The 22,460-nt window shown below is 37.4% G+C and overlaps 1 protein-coding gene and 1 long non-coding RNA gene across 16 annotated transcripts in view; both read left to right on the top strand.

The window, feature by feature from the left end:
• The window catches only part of CASK (peripheral plasma membrane protein CASK), a 594,512-nt gene that overhangs the window by 551,000 nt on the left and 21,052 nt on the right, over positions 1–22,460 (top strand). For 9 of the 15 annotated variants that reach the window (XM_087355274.1, XM_087355277.1, XM_087355275.1 and 6 more), the window contains one exon: positions 7,731–7,805. In XM_087355274.1, the coding sequence (XP_087211400.1) occupies positions 7,731–7,805 (75 nt within the window). The remainder of the gene's footprint in view (positions 1–7,730; positions 7,806–22,460) is intronic. The other 6 variants (XM_087355276.1, XM_087355278.1, XM_087355279.1 and 3 more) reach the window with 1 other exon arrangement.
• On the top strand, positions 7,812–21,698 carry LOC147872669 (uncharacterized). The gene is made up of 2 exons (XR_015536931.1): positions 7,812–15,998; positions 16,191–21,698. It is a non-coding gene; the product is annotated as an uncharacterized LOC147872669 (long non-coding RNA).

Here is a 22,460-nt window from a genome sequence, read left to right as displayed (position 1 = left end):
CAATAGTTTGCCAGATACAGGTCTTTCAAATTCTCAAGGTCATGTCTTCTCACGCTTATTTACGCTAAACCGTAAATACCTGGTTGACCATACTCATGTCAAAATGAGGGCACGTGTAGGTCAACGTCATATGGAAGTCACGACAAGATCGCCACAATAGTTTGCCAGATACAGGTCTTTCAAATTCTCAAGGTCATATCTTCTCACGCTTATTTACGTTAAACCGCTAATACCTGGTTGACCATACTCATGTCAAAATGAGGGCACGTGTAGGGCAACGTCATATGGAAGTCACGGCAAGATCGCCACAATAGTTTGCCAGATACAGGTCTTTCAAATTCTCAAGGTCATATCTTCTCACGCTTATTTACGCTAAACCGTAAATACGTGGTTGACCATACTCATGTCAAAATGAGGGCACGTGTAGGTCAACGTCATATGGAAGTCACGACAGGATCGCCACAATAGTTTGCCAGATACAGGTCTTTCAAATTCTCAAGGTCATATCTTCTCACGCTTATTTACGCTAAACCGCTAATACCTGGTTGACCATACTCATGTCAAAATGAGGGCACGTGTAGGGCAACGTCATATGGAAGTCACGACAGGATCGCCACAATAGTTTGCCAGATACAGGTCTTTCAAATTCTCAAGGTCATATCTTCTCACGCTTATTTACGCTAAACCGTAAATACCTGGTTGACCATACTCATGTCAAAATAAGGGCACGTGTAGGGCAACGTCATATGGAAGTCACGACAAGATCGCCACAATAGTTTGCCAGATACAGGTCTTTCAAATTCTCAAGGTCATATCTTCTCACGCTTATTTACGCTAAACCGCTAATACCTGGTTGACCATACTCATGTCAAAATGAGGGCACGTGTAGGGCAACGTCATATGGAAGTCACGGCAAGATCGCCACAATAGTTTGCCAGATACAGGTCTTTCAAATTCTCAAGGTCATGTCTTCTCACGCTTATTTACGCTAAACCGTAAATACCTGGTTGACCATACTCATGTCAAAATGAGGGCACGTGTAGGGCAACGTCATATGGAAGTCACGGCAAGATCGCCACAATAGTTTGCCAGATACAGGTCTTTCAAATTCTCAAGGTCATATCTTCTCACGCATATTTACGCTAAACCGTAAATACCTGGTTGACCATACTCATGTCAAAATGAGGGCACGTGTAGGTCAACGTCATATGGAAGTCACGACAGGATCGCCACAATAGTTTGCCAGATACAGGTCTTTCAAATTCTCAAGGTCATATCTTCTCACGCTTATTTACGCTAAACCGTAAATACCTGGTTGACCATACTCATGTCAAAATGAGGGGACGTTTAGGTCAACGTCATATGGAAGTCACGACAAGATCGCCACAATAGTTTGCCAGATACAGGTCTTTCAAATTCTCAAGGTCATATCTTCTCACGCTTATTTAGGCTAAACCGCTAATACCTGGTTGACCATACTCATGTCAAAATGAGGGCACGTGTAGGGCAACGTCATATGGAAGTCACGGCAAGATCGCCACAATAGTTTGCCAGATACAGGTCTTTCAAATTCTCAAGGTCATGTCTTCTCACGCTTATTTACGCTAAACCGTAAATACCTGGTTGACCATACTCATGTCAAAATGAGGGCACGTGTAGGGCAACGTCATATGGAAGTCACGACAAGATCGCCACAATAGTTTGCCAGATACAGGTCTTTCAAATTCTCAAGGTCATATCTTCTCACGCTTATTTACGCTAAACCGTAAATACCTGGTTGACCATACTCATGTCAAAATGAGGGCACGTGTAGGGCAACGTCATATGGAAGTCACGACAAGATCGCCACAATAGTTTGCCAGATACAGGTCTTTCAAATTCTCAAGGTCATATCTTCTCACGCTTATTTACGCTAAACCGCTAATACCTGGTTGACCATACTCATGTCAAAATGAGGGCACGTGTAGGGCAACGTCATATGGAAGTCACGGCAAGATCGCCACAATAGTTTGCCAGATACAGGTCTTTCAAATTCTCAAGGTCATATCTTCTCACGCTTATTTACGCTAAACCGTAAATACCTGGTTGACCATACTCATGTCAAAATGAGGGCACGTGTAGGTCAACGTCATATGGAAGTCACGACAGGATCGCCACAATAGTTTGCCAGATACAGGTCTTTCAAATTCTCAAGGTCTTATCTTCTCACGTTTATTTACGCTAAACCGTAAATACCTGGTTGACCATACTCATGTCAAAATGAGGGCACGTGTAGGTCAACGTCATATGGAAGTCACGACAGGATCGCCACAATAGTTTGCCAGATACAGGTCTTTCAAATTCTCAAGGTCATATCTTCTCACGCTTATTTACGCTAAACCGTAAATACCTGGTTGACCATACTCATGTCAAAATGAGGGCACGTGTAGGGCAACGTCATATGGAAGTCACGACAGGATCGCCACAATAGTTTGCCAGATACAGGTCTTTCAAATTCTCAAGGTCATATCTTCTCACGCTTATTTACGCTAAACCGTAAATACCTGGTTGACCATACTCATGTCAAAATGAGGGCACGTGTAGGTCAACGTCATATGGAAGTCACGACAAGATCGCCACAATAGTTTGCCAGATACAGGTCTTTCAAATTCTCAAGGTCATATCTTCTCACGCGTATTTACGCTAAACCGTAAATACCTGGTTGACCATACTCATGTCAAAATGAGGGCACGTGTAGGTCAACGTCATATGGAAGTCACGACAAGATCGCCACAATAGTTTGCCAGATACAGGTCTTTCAAATTCTCAAGGTCATATCTTCTCACGCGTATTTACGCTAAACCGTAAATACCTGGTTGACCATACTCATGTCAAAATGAGGGCACGTGTAGGGCAACGTCATATGGAAGTCACGACAAGATCGCCACAATAGTTTGCCAGATACAGGTCTTTCAAATTCTCAAGGTCATATCTTCTCACGCGTATTTACGCTAAACCGTAAATACCTGGTTGACCATACTCATGTCAAAATGAGGGCACGTGTAGGTCAACGTCATATGGAAGTCACGACAAGATCGCCACAATAGTTTGCCAGATACAGGTCTTTCAAATTCTCAAGGTCATATCTTCTCACGCTTATTTACGCTAAACCGCTAATACCTGGTTGACCATACTCATGTCAAAATGAGGGCACGTGTAGGGCAACGTCATATGGAAGTCACGGCAAGATCGCCACAATAGTTTGCCAGATACAGGTCTTTCAAATTCTCAAGGTCATGTCTTCTCACGCTTATTTACGCTAAACCGTAAATACCTGGTTGACCATACTCATGTCAAAATGAGGGCACGTGTAGGGCAACGTCATATGGAAGTCACGACAAGATCGCCACAATAGTTTGCCAGATACAGGTCTTTCAAATTCTCAAGGTCATATCTTCTCACGCTTATTTACGCTAAACCGTAAATACCTGGTTGACCATACTCATGTCAAAATGAGGGCACGTGTAGGGCAACGTCATATGGAAGTCACGACAAGATCGCCACAATAGTTTGCCAGATACAGGTCTTTCAAATTCTCAAGGTCATATCTTCTCACGCTTATTTACGCTAAACCGCTAATACCTGGTTGACCATACTCATGTCAAAATGAGGGCACGTGTAGGGCAACGTCATATGGAAGTCACGGCAAGATCGCCACAATAGTTTGCCAGATACAGGTCTTTCAAATTCTCAAGGTCATATCTTCTCACGCTTATTTACGCTAAACCGTAAATACCTGGTTGACCATACTCATGTCAAAATGAGGGCACGTGTAGGTCAACGTCATATGGAAGTCACGACAGGATCGCCACAATAGTTTGCCAGATACAGGTCTTTCAAATTCTCAAGGTCTTATCTTCTCACGTTTATTTACGCTAAACCGTAAATACCTGGTTGACCATACTCATGTCAAAATGAGGGCACGTGTAGGTCAACGTCATATGGAAGTCACGACAGGATCGCCACAATAGTTTGCCAGATACAGGTCTTTCAAATTCTCAAGGTCATATCTTCTCACGCTTATTTACGCTAAACCGTAAATACCTGGTTGACCATACTCATGTCAAAATGAGGGCACGTGTAGGTCAACGTCATATGGAAGTCACGACAAGATCGCCACAATAGTTTGCCAGATACAGGTCTTTCAAATTCTCAAGGTCATATCTTCTCACGCGTATTTACGCTAAACCGTAAATACCTGGTTGACCATACTCATGTCAAAATGAGGGCACGTGTAGGTCAACGTCATATGGAAGTCACGACAAGATCGCCACAATAGTTTGCCAGATACAGGTCTTTCAAATTCTCAAGGTCATATCTTCTCACGCGTATTTACGCTAAACCGTAAATACCTGGTTGACCATACTCATGTCAAAATGAGGGCACGTGTAGGTCAACGTCATATGGAAGTCACGACAAGATCGCCACAATAGTTTGCCAGATACAGGTCTTTCAAATTCTCAAGGTCATATCTTCTCACGCGTATTTACGCTAAACCGTAAATACCTGGTTGACCATACTCATGTCAAAATGAGGGCACGTGTAGGGCAACGTCATATGGAAGTCACGACAAGATCGCCACAATAGTTTGCCAGATACAGGTCTTTCAAATTCTCAAGGTCATATCTTCTCACGCGTATTTACGCTAAACCGTAAATACCTGGTTGACCATACTCATGTCAAAATGAGGGCACGTGTAGGTCAACGTCATATGGAAGTCACGACAAGATCGCCACAATAGTTTGCCAGATACAGGTCTTTCAAATTCTCAAGGTCATATCTTCTCACGCTTATTTACGCTAAACCGTAAATACCTGGTTGACCATACTCATGTCAAAATGAGGGCACGTGTAGGGCAACGTCATATGGAAGTCACGACAAGATCGCCACAATAGTTTGCCAGATACAGGTCTTTCAAATTCTCAAGGTCATATCTTCTCACGCGTATTTACGCTAAACCGTAAATACCTGGTTGACCATACTCATGTCAAAATGAGGGCACGTGTAGGTCAACGTCATATGGAAGTCACGACAAGATCGCCACAATAGTTTGCCAGATACAGGTCTTTCAAATTCTCAAGGTAATATCTTCTCACGCTTATTTACGCTAAACCGTAAATACCTGGTTGACCATACTCATGTCAAGATGAGACCACGTATAGGTCAAGGTCATACCGATGGATAATTATGTTTATTAGTCGCCTCCTGCGTTCTCCCACGCAGGACAAAACCAACGATTTCCTCGCTTCGTCCGACCGTCCGTGCAGCTCGGTTGTGATTGCTTACGTAGGAAATTGCCTGAGGGTCGACTTTGAGCGACTCTTAGTTTTCCAGGACTCTGCTCCATGGAATTGGTTAGTAAGTGGTGCTTATGGGAGATATTTTATCTGAGAGTACAAAATAGAGGGCCTAAGAAATGTCACGAAGCTGTCAGTTATCCCTTCTGTGGTGTTGGACCGTTTCTGGAAGAAGGAAAAACTCGATGGCAGAATGAAAGGTTGTGACTTACACGCAAAGTTTCCTCTTTTTTTATATCTTGACGCCGACTGGCGCTGGCTGGATATTAATATCTCTATGCTTGGATATCGCTCGCCCTCCAGGGATTTAATTAGCCACTAAAAGCTTTCCTATTCCGGGGGATGCGGCTTACGAAATCGATTATTCGGCGGCAGATCTGTGGCAATGCGAACCTACGGCTTCTCTGTCCGCTGTTGGAAGTTCGCGTCTGGTTAAAGCGACTTCTACCACGGAGTTGTGCCAGCAGGACCCACGCCTGGGGAATAGAAAATTACATAATAAAGGGATTCGTGATTTGTACTCGTCATTAGAACTCCGGAGGTGTTTTTGTTGTGTCCTTTTGTTTATTGTTTTGTTCTGTCTCATTGTGTTGATGTATCTCATTGTTCTGTTCTGTCTCATTGTTTTGTATGTTATTGTAGGACACTGCCACCGGGTATAAACCCATTTGCAGTCAATAATAAATAATAATAATAATTACCTCAAGTAAGACCATGGCCCCATGTTAGGTGGTCTCTTGTCACCACGGCATCGCGCGTCCTGAGAAGTCCTGCAGTTATGGAGGGGGCAGTCGCGGACAGCCAACAAGGGGTGGTCCTCGAGGCTAACAACCCCTCACCGTAAAAACTTAATTTTGTTACGAAATGTCTAAAAGCGCCTTGGACCTGGACTCATTATTTGGCACGACTCGGCCCCTTTTAACACCGAAGCCTATTTACCAAATCCTGTTGAAAATAGCCAGGACAATTTTCACGTATTTGAGGCTTAGAATGTAAACATTCGCCAGGAAAAGAATTTTACACCCATACATATGAAAAATATCACATAAATTTTAATGTTATATTTTACTAAGGAAAATTTTTGAAATATTGAAAACAATATTTAAAAAATAATTTTCATTTTCCGGAGGTAAAATTATAAAATGTGTTTTGTCGTCCTTCATTACGTGTCCCGCAAGAAAGAACATTTATTTCTGCATAATTCGATATGAGTTAGGAGTCTGGTCCCGAACTACAAAAATTAGTGCACACGTACCTTCAATATCGGACATGGTGTCACCAGGTGGGCCTGTTGTTTCTGGAGAACTGTCATCATCATTTTCGGTACAATCAGACTCACTTTCCGGAATAATAAATCTAAAAAAACTAAACCTATATACAATAAAATAAAATATCGTAATCACATTATAAACTTTAACTAAAAACACAACTGCAAGGCTAAACACATAACTTAGCAAACGATACAGCGAAATTCCACAAGCAATAATTGTAAAAACGCCTCGAGGTCCACGTCCGAGCTCAACGAATTTCATTTGTTCTAACCAAATATTTCATATTGGCCTACAGAATCGATCTGTTGAGGAAAATATGAACTAATGTGTGAACTATCTGATGTAGCTGCTGCCATCTCTGAGCCTTGTATGTAATTGAAACATCAGTTGTAGAAGGTAGTGACAATCCGGCCGGATGGTAATCGAAGCCTTCAAAGGACATGAGATTTGGCATGTGGAATATTACGAGTTTCTACAGAGTAGGTTCAATCAAATCAGTAGCAGGGGAGTTAGAGAATTACAAGAGGTGAGGGGTATTAAACAACATAAAATTATAATAATACATTTTTCTACGGGAAAACGAACGTTAATCACCATTTAGTGACAGGACGGCTACCAGTTGTGGAGACGCCACTTTGCATATTGTCGACTGCAGCGCCGCCACTACAAGACCTCTATAAAAAAGGGAAATAAACTTTTTGAGTTTCCCTACAGGGTGCCGCAAACCGCGTGTTTCTATCTGGCGTAGGTTTTGCTTCTATTCGTTTGTTAATGGGAGAGATTTAATGTGGACACCCTGTATTTTCACAGTATAATCCATATTGAGTGGAAACATCTTAGTAACAAGAAGATACTTGTTTCATGCAATGAGTAATTCCTTGAGGAAGGTTATCAAATCGTAATGTTCTATTGGTTTTTACACCAGCAAAATGAGGTTTGTGTAACTATCGAAGTCTGAACGAGAATGCTTAAGAACTAGATTCTAATGGACTCGGAGTCCCTTATTTAATAACTGCATTCATCGTTGTGTTGTTCATATCATAGACTTGTCTTTCTAGGTTCGTGGATAATATTCACGTATTACGGATTTGTTCTTGTGACCTTTAATTTTAATTTATTTCAGCGTGAGGCGCGGGGTTCAGTGACCTTCAAGATAGTGCCATCGTATCGCAGCGCTCCACCCCCCTGTGAGGTACAAGTAAGCCCCACTTCTATATATCCATTTCTTGATAAGCTTAACCACACGTCGCCTCTGGATTAGACCCAGCTGCATCGCATTGTTGTATGTTCCCATACCCCTGTGTCCATGCCCCGTGTATTTACATTTAGCTGTGAATTGTCTCAACGTACGACGTGATATAAAGTTTGAAAGTTTGTACGTGATGGAATGTATACATTTTTAAGATCATTTCTGAAAATGTTAGCACTAAAATAAACCTCGCACGTGCTTACTTGGTTACTTTTGATGAGTTATAGTTTTTCCCGCCAGAGTGCTCGCGTTATGCTTCAAATACTCGTCCATACTTAAACTGCGCTTAAACAATTCGAGACTTTGTTGTATTTGTAGGTTAGGTTAGGTTCACAGAAATATCGAGTGGAAAGGTTTTAATGGTAGTAGATACAACAGCGCTTGCGCAGATAACACCATGAAGCTTTAGTACGGAATGAGTCAAAAACATTTCAGTTCACGCGTACGAGTATGACTGTCGTTTGTCTTTTGACTGAAAATTATAAAGAGGTGTAGTTCATTTTCTCTGCCTGTTAATTTATCAAGGTTGATATTTTATAATTTTCGGAGGAAATATCTCGTAGATTATTCTTGCAATTTCTTTCCAATTTCTTCTTATTGGCTATTTACCAAATCGTGGTTTATTTTATTGGTTTAACAGATCCAGACGACAGCTTAAGTGACCAGAATTTTACAGTTATTTCTTAAATATAATGTCATTAAAATATTATATTTTATGTATAACCTTTATAAGATCCTTTCTCGGTTGAACTTCACACACAATTTATTTGAAAGTTTGCAGAATACACAACAAAACACCGAAATAAAATATGTGATAGGACAATCAAATTACTAGACTCAAACGCACAAGCTTTGACTAAGGTTTTTCATAGTTTTACTCAGTCCCTTCATGAAACTGACACGTGCCTTTGCTTACGCCACGATCTCTTCTGCATCTTACGTCAGTCACCGGTTATTATTCAGCGCTGATAAATGCACCAAGGATGAAAATAAATTCGAATTAATCTGTGGTTGGTCTTAGTTTCGCCGTAAGAGAAATTAATACGTACGTAGTCTGAAAGCCGGGATAGGATACGAGGTTAATGAAACTCTGCGACCAGGAAATATTGGCCGTGTTCTGCCGCCAAACAGTAACATATTTTTTGAATTTCTGACATGATTGGAGCGGTCCATATAACACTAAAGCATAATGATACCTCAGCGAGCAATAATATGCTCAGGACAGACATACAGGAACATAGAAATAATGAGGGTGTAGGAGAATGTTCATTGCGCATGTGCGGGACTCTCGTTAACTCTCGTTGACTCTCGTTGATTCTCGTTGTCACATTCCATCGTAGAAACTTTCAAGACTTGTTACTAAGGGCATGTTGTGGCCTTACAAAAAACCCATTTTCGGTGAATTGAATTGGCTTCTTGAATTCCTTCTGCCTTGTTATTATCTCTTTGTTTAGTCGTTACGTAGTCGTAAACCGCAGAATTACAAATTCGCTGTTGCCACTGGACTGGCAGGTGCAATGGCGCGGAACATTTACGTGATGAAAGATTGTTAATGTGGAATTTGTGTGCGGTAGACACGTGTGGTGTATAGTGGATGCTTGTTCTAGATAACTGTGAGAAAATTAGTAGCACTCGCTGTGCCTTTGTGTACTTAACATTTTGCACATTTTTGTTGGGGTTTTGGGACTAGAGATGTTATTTTGCTACGTCACTTTGTGAATGGTTTGTAAGTTTTGAAATGGTCCATAAAATTTGTTGAAACCGTACACTTAAGGTGTAATAATTATTAATTAAGGCAGTGAGCGTAAGAGAATATTCTTTTAAAATTACAGTTTTGTTTATGAACAAATGATAAGTATTTTGGCATCAGAAGTTTGATAAAGGAGTCCATCGTAACATTGTCAGAGTGTGAGAGGGTACCATGAACAAAGGGTGCCCCAGAATTCTGGACTCATGAGCAGACTTCACTTTTTAAATTAAAATTACGTTCTGTTGTTAACTTTTATGAAATTGCTGATAGTTGCATTTACGCTTTAATGAATATTTCTTCGTTGATTTTGACTGCTTTTTCTAAAGGATTGCTCTGTTTAACTTGTCTAACTTGTTCTGTCTTTGTGTGATTGCCTTTTGTTATACTGACAGTTATTTTGATAGCTGTCTGGATTTAACGAGGAACTCTTTGGCTATGAATGTCGAAAGAGTTCAGGTTTTGATTGAGATATTTACCACTTATGTATAGAACGTACGTAATATAATAAAGCATTTCTTATCACTTTGATGACAACCAATCACCAAAAATGAGAGAGGACACAAGTTTTCAAATGTGTGTTAAATACCATTTAGTACGATTTGAGGTTTTTACTGAGTCTGAAGATTTCTGTCTTCTGGGTCGTTGCGCCGTGTAGTCTGGTAGAAGTTTGCAGACGTTTCAGAGGTCCTTGCTTCGATAATCACCTCTTAAACGTCGGTAAACTTCTACCAGACTACACGGCGCAACGACCCAGAAGACGGCCATCTTCAAATATCGTATACATCGTGCAGTGTAAATAAATTTGAACCTGTAATGATCTGTGGTCCATAGCAGAGATCATCTGGTGCCAGAGAGTGAAAGTTTGATATAAAGAATAAGTGTGCTAGGATCAGTGTGAAGAGACTAGAATTTACTGAATTTAAGGTGTAAGAATTGGTACAGACGATGTTTCATAATCAGTCTTGCCATACACTGGGTGGTAATTCAGAAGGTAATTTCGAGTAAAAAAATGTTTATACGACATTGGTCCTGTTTTCTGACTTTTGCCGAGATACGAATGTTTCAGGGCACGCGTAGGAAAAAAAATTAATGAGCGTAGTCACACGAATTCATTGCTGCATTTGATATAACTCTTCAAAATGTCCGTCAGTTTTCGATGCTTAGCTTTGCTTATTCCAAACCAGAGTTTACTCTACATCGTATAATCTCACGATGTTCTTGTACGTGAGCATCTGATGGCCGGAGTATTGAAGCAGGGTTACCAATCCCGTGGTTTTTATCATGCCATAACCAAAATTCGCTGAAAGAAGATCGAATACAATGTCTTCCATTAAAAGCGTCACTTTGTTCGTCAGGAATGATTCGAAAGGTATTAAACTCCCGTCTGGAATGAGCAAAGCTATGACAGATATTTTCAGTACTTATAAGGCGTATTTCATAAATGTAACAATAAATTCAAATGATTTAATACCGTAATTTATTTTTCCCTTCGCACACCTCAGAACTGCATAGCTCCGCAATGGTTGGAAATAGGATCAATGTTAAATTGACATCTTTTACTTTAATTTACCTCCTGAATCCCACCCCGAGCTAGTTGTGAAAAATCCTGTATTTAAATATAATTTATTGAAACAATTCGTAACATTCTGGTAAAAAGAATTAATTCTGCCCAAGAGCCAGTGTCTCGGAAAAACAAGGGCTCATCTACAGGGTGTCAAAACATAATTCTGTGTATAATGCCAGGTGTGATGTATAAAATTTAATATATAATATAGTTGAGCATTAGATCTGTTACGGAATATTTTGTGTGTGTGTGTGGATTAAAATAATGTAAATGAAATAGTTATGTCATGTGTCAGGCCTATGTTTTACAGCCGTGGCCATGATTTTGAATACGTTGCCTTTACGGGGGGAAAAGAGTCAGTTGTCGTCACTGGATATGTTTTGGTATAGGGTCATTAATTTTGTGTGATGTGGTAACACTGGACGTTAACAGAATGTCAGCTGTTGTAGTCAGTTTCCTTGCAGAAGTTCAGCGCTTGTAAGGCCGGCCATTCACGATCGCTCCATTCGTCCAAATGGCGCGGTGTCGCTCCAAAATTGTACCGTGAATGCGGAAACTGAAGTCCATTGGCGTGGCGCGGTGAGCTTGTTTGGATATTCTGTCGAGCAATAATCCATCCGATCGCTCCATCACTCCATCGCGCCATCGTATCGTGAGTGGCGGAAACGTGGTCCATTCTCATGCCAGTCTGCCACGAGCGTTCGTCCAGTCAAGTCGAAAGTTGCATAATGTCGGGGCGTGATTTCGTTATTGATAAATATAGAGAGTTGCCATGTATTTTACAAATAAGTTAAAATATATTATGAGACATGTTTCGCCTCTTAAGTGGCATCATCAGTCATGTGATTCACGAACTAATTGAAACTAATTAAATGTAAAAAACTAATTACATTAAGAAACTAATTATATTTCAACAAATATAGTAATAATCCTGACCTTACCTTAAGGTATCCTTTCAAACACTGCAGTATTGCCCTGCAAGTCTCGGGGATAATTACTCCTAAACGTTGTGGAGAAGTAGCTGTCACATACTTCAGTTCTTCATAGTTCATGCCTGAAGCCAAAAATCTCAAAGTCGCTGACAATCTTTCGTGAGGACTGATGCATTGTCTCATATTCGTGTCCTGTTTTTGTATCACAGGCGTGACTAGGCCCAATAAGCGGAAATAAGCACACTCATCCATTCGTAAATAGTTTCTCCAGTCTGACGGCTCCAAACTCAGTTCACTAATTAAATTGACGTGACTTAAATTGCTTCTGTTTAAGAGCCATTGCTTTGACCACTTTCGTTTTGGTTTCCTCCTTTTAATATACAGGCATACTGCCGTAGCTAGTAACAATTCTTCGTCCATCGCAAACACCACGCACTTCACAGAGTGACAACAAACCGCGACTGGCGTGAAGCGACCGTGAATGTAGTACCTCTTTGGACGACATCCGTTTGGACGTCATCCATTCGGATGTCATCCATCTGGAGCGATCGTGAATGGCCGGCTTAAGACGTGGTGATATTAATATCTTTCTGAGTTTAGGGCTCTCTTCTGTTTCGTAGCGAAGTGGAGGATTGTCGAGTGCCTGACATGCACGATTCAGCCATTCTTTGCCACTGAAAGAAAGGAGTGCACTTCCGTCTACTTTTTATTGCATCAGACACACTGTTACGGTTTTGAGGGTTATTAAGAATTTTTGCTTGCAAGCATGTTGTCTGTAATCAATAATATTACATCGAAAAAGGAAAGGTGATTAAGAAAAAATGAACATAAGCCTTTGACTGTCTTTGTGTCAGTGTAGTTTACATTCTGCTCGACGCTTACATCAGCAAAAATTATTTTTTTATCTTATGTAAGTTCCAGCTGCGGAGGTAATTATTTTCCATCTACTTTTCCAAAACTAGGTTGTGCTAGCACTTTACCCAAATTTATAATATGTTAATAATAACATTTGTACTCTCTAGACATTACTTACTTTCACATCTAATTTGGTGAAAAATATATTGGTCTTGATGTTTGATCGTAACAGTTGTTATTAATTGAAATTTTTGTATCGTAATCCTTTTGAGATGTTTCTTGATGCTAATATCAGATGTTATAGAAATAATTTCAAAGAATTAAGGGAGATTAAAGATGGTAGCAGTGGGAATGGCAGTATGAAAATTAACACACGAGACAAGTCAGTGATGGTGAATTTGGCAGCACGTACACTTACTGATAGAGATGGTAAGGTTCTCAGGAATTGGTTGCTGGGTTTTGCTCAGTTGCACAAGGTTCTTTCTATCAGGGAGTGTGCGTGGTGAGAAGGAATCAAAGTTACGACTTTCCACTGCAGGCCGTAATGACTCGTGGCCTACAAAATGATAAGCCAATTGCTGCGTTAAGATGTGGTTCATTACGTGCATGAACACTTCGATTTTGATTAAGAAGACGCTAACTAATGTAAAACCCTGCCTTTTATCGGTTCTTTGTGTTTTATTGCCGACCAGTGATGAGTCAGTGCTAACGTTTAAGAAGTTTATTTTTATTTTATACAGAAGTTGTGAATCGTTAGTAATAAGAAATATTATGAGTACTAATGCAAATTTTGTAGGCGTAGTTTGTACATTTGTAGTTATTACTTCCTACTCTTTGAGGCTCAGTGAAGTAGCCGTAGGGCGTTTATTTCTAACTTTAATAAACTCTTTGCAGAGGCATCTAGTTTTTCAAGGTGTTAGACATGAAATTATACATAATTCATTTAGACGTGTGTGACTCTTGACTCTTGCAAATGAAAAGCTGTGAAGTTGCGACTAATGATTGGAACTCTTACTCTTGTCATCAATAAAACCTAACCAAGTTCTGAAATTGTAGTTTCTTATTAGCATCTCTGATTCTTTGATACTTTTAAAAATACACATGTACAAAAGCACTAATGCAGTTTACAAATTGTAGTAAGCCGTCGCAGTTTATCATTTGTAAATTAATTTATTCTTTTTTAAATTTCTTAAGCTACAGTATCCTTTTGTAGCGTCATCATGTAATTTTATAATTCTGTGACAGAATATCTAATCAGAGTTGTTGCACTCCAAATTTGCTACTATGAAGAGTTCCCCTTTTAAAAGCTTCTAGGTTAGGTTAGGTTAGGTTAGGTTGGGTTAGATTAGGTTAGGGTTAGGTTAGGTTAGGTAAAATGGATTCCAGACACATTCTTTGGAAAGTAATTGCTTTAAAACAAAAATTAGAGTTTATTTTTGTGTATCATAATGAAATCCTTTAGTTCTGCTATGCTACTTAATGTAATGTCATATTATTGATAACGTGCCTTCTTTCTGTAGGGCTGTGAAATGGCTGGTGCTTATTTAATTAAGATGTTTTTGTCATGTAGTTTGTTGTGAATAGGCTGTAACATAACACTGTGTAGAAACAGTTATTATTACCTGGTTTTTTTTATAATATTGAATTAGATGATTAATATTCTGAGAAGAGAACAGTAATTTGATTAGTGTCGGTCGGAGATGATTTATTATAAATGACGAGCATCAAATTCTAACAACTGAACGCATAAATGAATATAACTTATTATGATTGCCATATGAATTTCCGAAGAATTTTTGAGTAGCGACATCGGTATGTCCTTTGTTGATGTCCTGCAACATGTAGAGTTTTGTCGTATCTTTGCAGGCTTTTTTGAATAGCCATGTTTACTATCCAGCTTCTCTAGAAGGCCTTTGAATCATGGATCATGAAATTATATATTTACTGTAGCAGGACAATGAGGTACAGAATGCGGTACGCGCGACATTTGCTTTGCCCTCTCCAACCAGTCTCCCACATCAGTGATGTGTAATAGGTCACATCCTCACGCCCTGCCCCACTCCTTGTAGTAGTAGGCCTACGAGAATGTCCTTTGCAATTGTTTATATGCATATTCCCTTTGGAAGATTTATATCATTTGTGACGTCTTAATGTGTGTTTCTTTTGGCGTAGCCATGTGGTTAGCACTCCTGCTTTGTATACAGTGGGCCCCAGACTCAAATCTCAGCCTGAAGACTCGCTATTCTGAGTGAGGTTTTTGTGGTTTTATTCAGTTGCTTCCTTTCATATCCTTTCAAACTCAATAGTCATTAATCATTCTATACTTGAACACTATATAGTGTGAGCAATTGACAGTATCATTAAATAAGCTGTAAATAATGTAGAACATACTACGACAATTATTTAGCTCTAAAATGAAATGAACAAAAATCTTTTGCTTCACGTTACCTATATATTAATTGTACCAGGACAGCATAATTCATGCAGATAATGATGTCGACCATGTATAGCTATGATTCTTCGTACGTGGATAATAGCCAGACATTAATAAAAGAAACAGAATAAAATGAAATCAAACTAGATCTATTCCCTTACAGAGAAAGTGTCTTCAAAGAAGACAATATTTTTGCTAAATATGTCCAAAAATCTGAATATATAATTAACAATAACAACAATAACTGTTACTATGACTACAGGTTTAATGAATACTATAATGTTATTGCTAAGCAACTAGCTTTAGTGTCCCGTGTCTGAAAGCAACATTCTGAACAGATTTTAATACCTCTGAAGAAGGATTTTGATTAAATGTCTTGGTCTGGAGACCTGCTATCCTGATTGAGAGTTTTCATGGTTTTTCTCAGTCCCTTCAGGCATATTTCAGAAATATATGTTAAATTAGGTGATGACCACTTCCACTACAATTTAATATTCATTATTCACCAATCTCTTTGTCATGTGACACTATATAATGTAGCTATTGAAAGTGTTGTTAAATAAACCTAGAATAAATTGATAAAGGCTGTCTTCCGTAAAATATGTAGGTTAGTTGAATAAAAATTTTCTTGGATATTATCCATCGTCTAGTAAATATAAAACGTAAAACGACGTTTCGGAGATGGGACGAAACGTCGTTTTACGTTTTATATTTACTAGACGATGGATAATATCCAAGAAAAATTTTATTCAATTGACTCTTCACCATCGTCAAGAAGTTTTAGATTTGATATATGTAGGTTAGGTTGGTAATGACACTTAGGGATCGTGCAGTTGTTTGTCGTGCTAAGATAAAAATATTTGTCTTCATCATTGTTTCATTTGAGGCTTGAACAAAGTCTATAGTAATATGGCATCATAATCTGTTGATCTAATTAAATTCATTTTTCCTTGCCGTCTGTTTCATCGATCCATACCGCACGCCTGTAACATCCGTTGTTTATAGCCGTTAGCATGCTATAGAAAATCAGTAGTAAACATATTACCATATTTCTGCATCTTTTTTTGAACGATTTGTCATTTTATGTTACACTAGTCGCTATGTAAATGATTCACAAACTCCGTTTTACTGGATATATTCTTTTAGACATTTAATATATCAGATTTAAATTAGAAAAAGTTGTGCATACACAGTAGGCTCCCAATTTAGGTGGGGAGGGGGCAGATTGAACAGGGTTTGTCCGGTTTAAACAAAATTTAAAAATTAGTTTAAAAAATCTGTTGTAAAAGTTAGAGCAAACATTTACAAAGATAGGAATAAATATAACAGTGACATATTGTTTAATGTATTAACAAATCATTTGTTGCTGAACCATAAAATTTACTGCAATAGAACTTTATTCCTGTCTGTTGGAATTCTTTTTTTAAAAAAAAAATAGTCGGTATGTACTGTATTAAATTTATATAAAATCCTTTGTTATTAATAAATATTTAAAAATTTAAATAGTGTATGTCTGTAATTGAACTTATGTATTTGTTACATTTGCATGTTTTTCTTTAATTTTTGTAGATTATCTGGGGTTTCGGTTGTCTGGGAAAATATATTTCCCAACCAACCTGTATATACTGGACTGGTTTTATACATATTGTGATTTTATTAATGAAATTTATAGGACAGCTTGATATTTTTGTAACAATTTTGACTTAATTATAGTAGTTTATTATTCTGGCAGTGATCGTGTGAGTATGATGTATGTGCATTTTTCTGTACAATGGCACTTCTCATTCATCTCATAGATAGACCTAGTATTTCATATTTAGAGATTTAAATGTTGTTTACTACAAGTTTATTGAGACATATTTCTTCAACAACACAGTAATGTCCAAAGGTAGCTGAATTTCAGCCGTTTCCTGAAGTAATAAACGCTGTCTGAATATCCAGGTAATTAGTACCACAAGGCAATTATTTGCTTAACTTGTGCTGGCATTTAAATGTCTGCCTGGAGAGGCCATTTTAAATTTGCATTTTGAGAATGCTTTCAGTCGTATGACAAAACAGAAGATTTCTATCTTCTGGGTTGTTGCATCTTGTAGTCTGGTAGGATTTAGAGGTAATTGCTGCCTTCATCATCAGGACAATGATGTACGCAGAAAATACCTTTTAAATATTGATAAACTTTTACCAGACATCGTGGCGGAACAACCCAAAAGACGACCGTCTTACGTACTCACCGCTGTGAGAACTTGAAATCTTACAGAATATATGACCGTCAGATTTACAAGACAGTGACTTGAATCTTCAGAGAAAGACTTCCCCCTCTCTTCTTCTGTAGATGACAACTGAAAACATAAGCCTAGTTTAGTTTAGTTTAGGTTAATTTAAAACTGGTCGCAAGCCCGCTGTGAGCGCCATCTTAGATCTAAGTCGGCGCTGTGAGCGCCATCTTAGATCTAAGTCTGTCTCAATATTCCAACACAAATTTTAATGCCTGAATTAGCAGTGGTCAAGTTGTTTATTTTTCAATGTCATTTTATGAATTTAAGAGAATATTATAGGTAGTTCCATGTAACAAACTACACAAAACAATTAGTGTTTACATTACCACGATCAGACGTCTCAGAAGTTGGTATTTTGTATTTAATTCTTTAAAACTCGGTGATAACTCTTATGTCCTACCTGATTTAATAATCAGTAACTCAGCATTTTGCCTGCTAACTAACTAACTAACTATAGAATATATTTATAGGTCTTGTATGATTCTCAGAATAAACAGTAATTTCTGTAACAAGTTGATATTTGTAATGGAGGTGCATGGCATTTTCTTTGCAGCAAGAAATAGATGTTTAAAAGTTATTATGCATTTTTTGCATATTGTTCACAGAATAAATGCATACAGGGCTGATCCTGTCTGTCTGTCTGTCTGTCCATATGATTCAACTTGAGAATCACTGGACAGAGCCACTAAGTTAATTCACGTTGTTTTATGTTGGTACTGATTTACACTGTGTAAAGAACACGTGATATATATCGTTAGAAAATAAATTCATCTAATTAAGATAACTGACTTCATCCCTTATGAATATATTTTCTTCAACAATTTGCAGATTACGAGACTTTCAACGTATATTGAAAGTTTGTAAAATCGAAATCAAGGCCCCTCTGAATTTGTGCTGTTATATAAATAATAATTTATCAATAAACAGTTAAATAAACAGAGAGGGAAGAATACAACATTTAAATATTATATGTTCAAGCATTTTGGTGAGAACTTTGTAAAGTATACACATTAGACTGAAACTCGCTCTTTTATTTTGTTAATTAAGGTGATAAGTACGTAAGAGCCAATCAGAAAATTATATGAAGAGATACGCTTATATTTCGACATCACCAGCAATCTATTTTTATGCTTAGGTTGACAATACTGATGGCATTGTATTATTTTGGTATTATTCTTATTTCAGCTAGGAATATTCAGAATTGAAAATTTTGAAAGATCGCACGTGGAAGCTCTTTGAATTTTGACACAGGTTACATCTTTCCAGTCTAGTTTAGATGAGCTTTAGCTTCAAGGGTTTAGTTTGAAGAAAGATAACTAATTGTATTGAATTTCTTTGACCTAATGTTAGCTGAATCATCTTATTTGAAATTAAACTGATACCAAGTGCCGGGAAATTTCATGCTTTACAGGATCACAAAAATACGGTCAATTGTGTAGGACCGATCGTCATTCTAATACACATTCTTCTGGTATATAAAGTGCAAAAAACATCGTCTTTTGATGCAATAAGTGTAGATAAAAAGTATTTGTCTATCAACTTGTGAGTAATGGTTAATTTCACTTATTACCATCCAATATTTTGATATTGTGTAACAATATTAAATTAAATTAACTCGATCTTAGAAATAACAAGAAATTATAAAAAAAATATGGTAAATTGTTCCAGCAACCATTTAAGGCTCCTCGTATTATGGAGGGTTTTTTTTATTATCTTAGAAAAAATATTATTTCTTTACACTTTAACTTTTCCTTTCAGTGGTATAATATGTTCGTATTTAGTGTTGACATGTTCACTAAAGCGCTGTAATACTGTGGCTTAAAATGGGCTCTGAGTGCGTATCAGATTTAGGATGTTCTTAATGTTACATAATTCTTCCTGAAATTTCATCTTTTGTGTCTTGAATATATATTTATATTTTATTTGTGCCTGTGTACATACAAATAAGATGATATTTGTACCTCTTATATGCAGTTGTTATTTAAGTAATGTAATAGTTGCTTATACATTCAAATTATAAGGGCCATGATTATTCTGTGTAAGACAAAATAGGTCTACTTAGAATTTACTGTAAACAATTTAAGAAACGGTGGTTTCTATGATTTGCTCAATTTGGGATTGGGGGGGGGGGGGTTTATATGTAAATTCAAACTACAGGTTCATGTGTATAATAAAATTGAAATTTTAAAAATTATTTTAAGGTAGATCATTCAGTTTTATCTCTCGTGATAATAAGCCTGCTTTTATACTGCATAATGGGCTTAATTATGTTATAAATTTAAAACACACCACTGATAATTGCTAGAGTTCTGTCTATTTTCAAAACTGTGCAGTTATAAAGTACCGTACACATTGGTACTTCAGGTATGTGAGATGGATGGTTATCAGTTCAACATTTATGTTTCCACAACACAACAGCCAGCTAGAATAAGTTTTTTTATTCAACTGAGTTCCTCTTTCACCCTCACTATCAAAATGGTATATTAATCCGAGAGTTACCAGTATCAATCTTTACGAACGTGGAGTAAAGCGTATGATCTGAAGCTTTCTCAGTGACGAAGTATAATGAATTCTTCTTGGGCTACCAGCCGTGTCAGGTGGTTTAATGGAGAAGACACCAACGTTCCGAGACCCGCCATGGTTCTCGAAACATTGACGTTTTCTCTATCGAAGCGCCTTACATGGCTGGTACCCTGAGAAGAACTCATTATGGAGTAAATGGAATACAACAGTTTAATTTGTCGTAGCGTTAAAAGAACCTTATAAACTGTATAACATTCGTTGAGCATTTTAATACTTTTTGAACACATGTAGCAGCTTATCGGCAGTTTCAGCGACTCAGGAACCATTAAACTGCTACAAAATCCAGTTTGCTGTCTTGTACCAGTATTTAAATCTGTTGTTCCCAGATGATAAGGGTCAGTTCCTCACACAAATTTTTAAGGGCTGTTAATTTGTTTCTCACTTGTAATCACAGATTAGTGACTGTTTATGTACATGTTAGAACTGCTTTTATTGGGATTTAAAGGTTTAGTCAAAAAAATTAGACTCATAATTAGCTCTGATTTAAACTTTACATAATGATAATGTATGAAACAACAGTTGCAGCACTGACCACCTATAGCAGTGGCATTCCATTCTTTTTGATTGACTAACGGAAGTAAACGTCAAAAATTTATAATTTTAATATTTAATTTTATATCCAACTGATATGCTTGGATGAAATGTGTCTAATGCCTATTTATCTGCAGTATGAAAACAGCTTAAAGGTTAGGTTGTGTATATCCTTAATGTGCCAGTTGCTTTTCTTATCATTGTTTCTTGCCCTCAGCTTGAAATTGATATTTGTAGTCATAATGGTGAATCTTTTATTTGTACTCATTATGTACTTTATGCTGATTACTGAAATTATTTAATCTGTATAAATATGAACTTAATGTCCTAATAATTTTAATTCATTTTATCCCATATGTAACAATAATAGTGCATGCAATGTGCTAACTTTATAAATAAGCTTCTGTAATATTATTATTAGACTGATAATAAAGTTGTTGCATCTTATTCCATATGGAATGATTTCTGTACATGAAATGATTGTTTGAAGTACTCAGTGGTAGTTGAGACACTTAATAAAATCTAAAATTGTTGCTCAAAATGGAATTTTATGTCATGCCACATGTAGTGTTCTTTGACCCACTGCACAGACTCTCTTGTGTTAATTTTTGCATAACTGTGAAACTTATCTGTAATACTGACGTTTACTGAAATTGTAAATTTTGTATTACATGTTGTAGATAGATCATCAGCTATTATTTTGACTGACGTTGTACTTGAAACTGAACGAAAAGATCAGTTTCATTTTTATACGTGCAATATCTTATACTTTTGGTTCTGCCTGATGAAATTATTAAAACATCTTCCATTAAAATACATGGGTCTAATGTAACAGTGTTTTTTTAATTGTGTGTATTTTGCATGTATCTTGTTCATGGATTAAATAAATATGCATGAACTAAAACTCCAGAGTGAAACGAGCATGAACAGGACACTGGAATAATGGTCCAAGGTGGGAAAGATACAATGTCAAACATCCTGTTAATTAGTAAAGACAATTTTTCTTTTGTTAATTTTCTCTGAACTGAACTCAAAGCTTGGATCATTATGTCAGTATACTAATGCAGGATGTACACTCATTTCAAAGGTTTTATTAATGATGAGCGCCATTATTATAACCTTTGACTGCTGGGTCGTCTATTGCGTTGATGCAGACGAGATTGAAGCTTGTTGTGCCGAAACATAGCGCAGGAACATTTTGGACCATTGTGCCATAGGCCTGAGGAAATGTTTTATTTTTTGCCTCCATTTTGTAACCAATTGTACCATCACACCAGATTTTTGGGTACATTTACATGAAGAGGTTCTGTTTTATCCAGCCATCGTATCATGCAAATCCTCATGAGTATAAGCCCTTTTTAAGTAATAACCCTACATCATTTTTAATAGTTTACACATGAGCATGGTATTATAATTAACACATTTAATTCTTTTTTAGAAGCTTTGCAATTCATACAGTAGATTAGACTTAAGACGTTGCATTACAGTCGCCATATTGGATTTGTCCTTCGTGAAACAGATGTTGATGATTATGACAGTTTCGTATGTAAGAAGAGTTGACTGAGAGTTAATGTATTGATAAGTGAGCCACCTATAGACTGAATTTTTTAAGTATAACTTTTTATTCATCTTGTGTAATGTTGTTTCATGGCAGCGTATAAACATGACAGTGCTCTGCG

This window comes from Zootermopsis nevadensis, unplaced genomic scaffold, assembly GCF_977971745.1.
Source record: "Zootermopsis nevadensis isolate Lab colony 2312 unplaced genomic scaffold, Znev_1.0 Znev_ptg000024l, whole genome shotgun sequence".
In the NCBI taxonomy this organism is placed as follows: domain Eukaryota; kingdom Metazoa; phylum Arthropoda; class Insecta; order Blattodea; family Termopsidae; genus Zootermopsis; species Zootermopsis nevadensis.
Note: the sequence above shows the minus strand (reverse complement) of the source record. Positions and strands in the feature narration are given on the sequence as shown.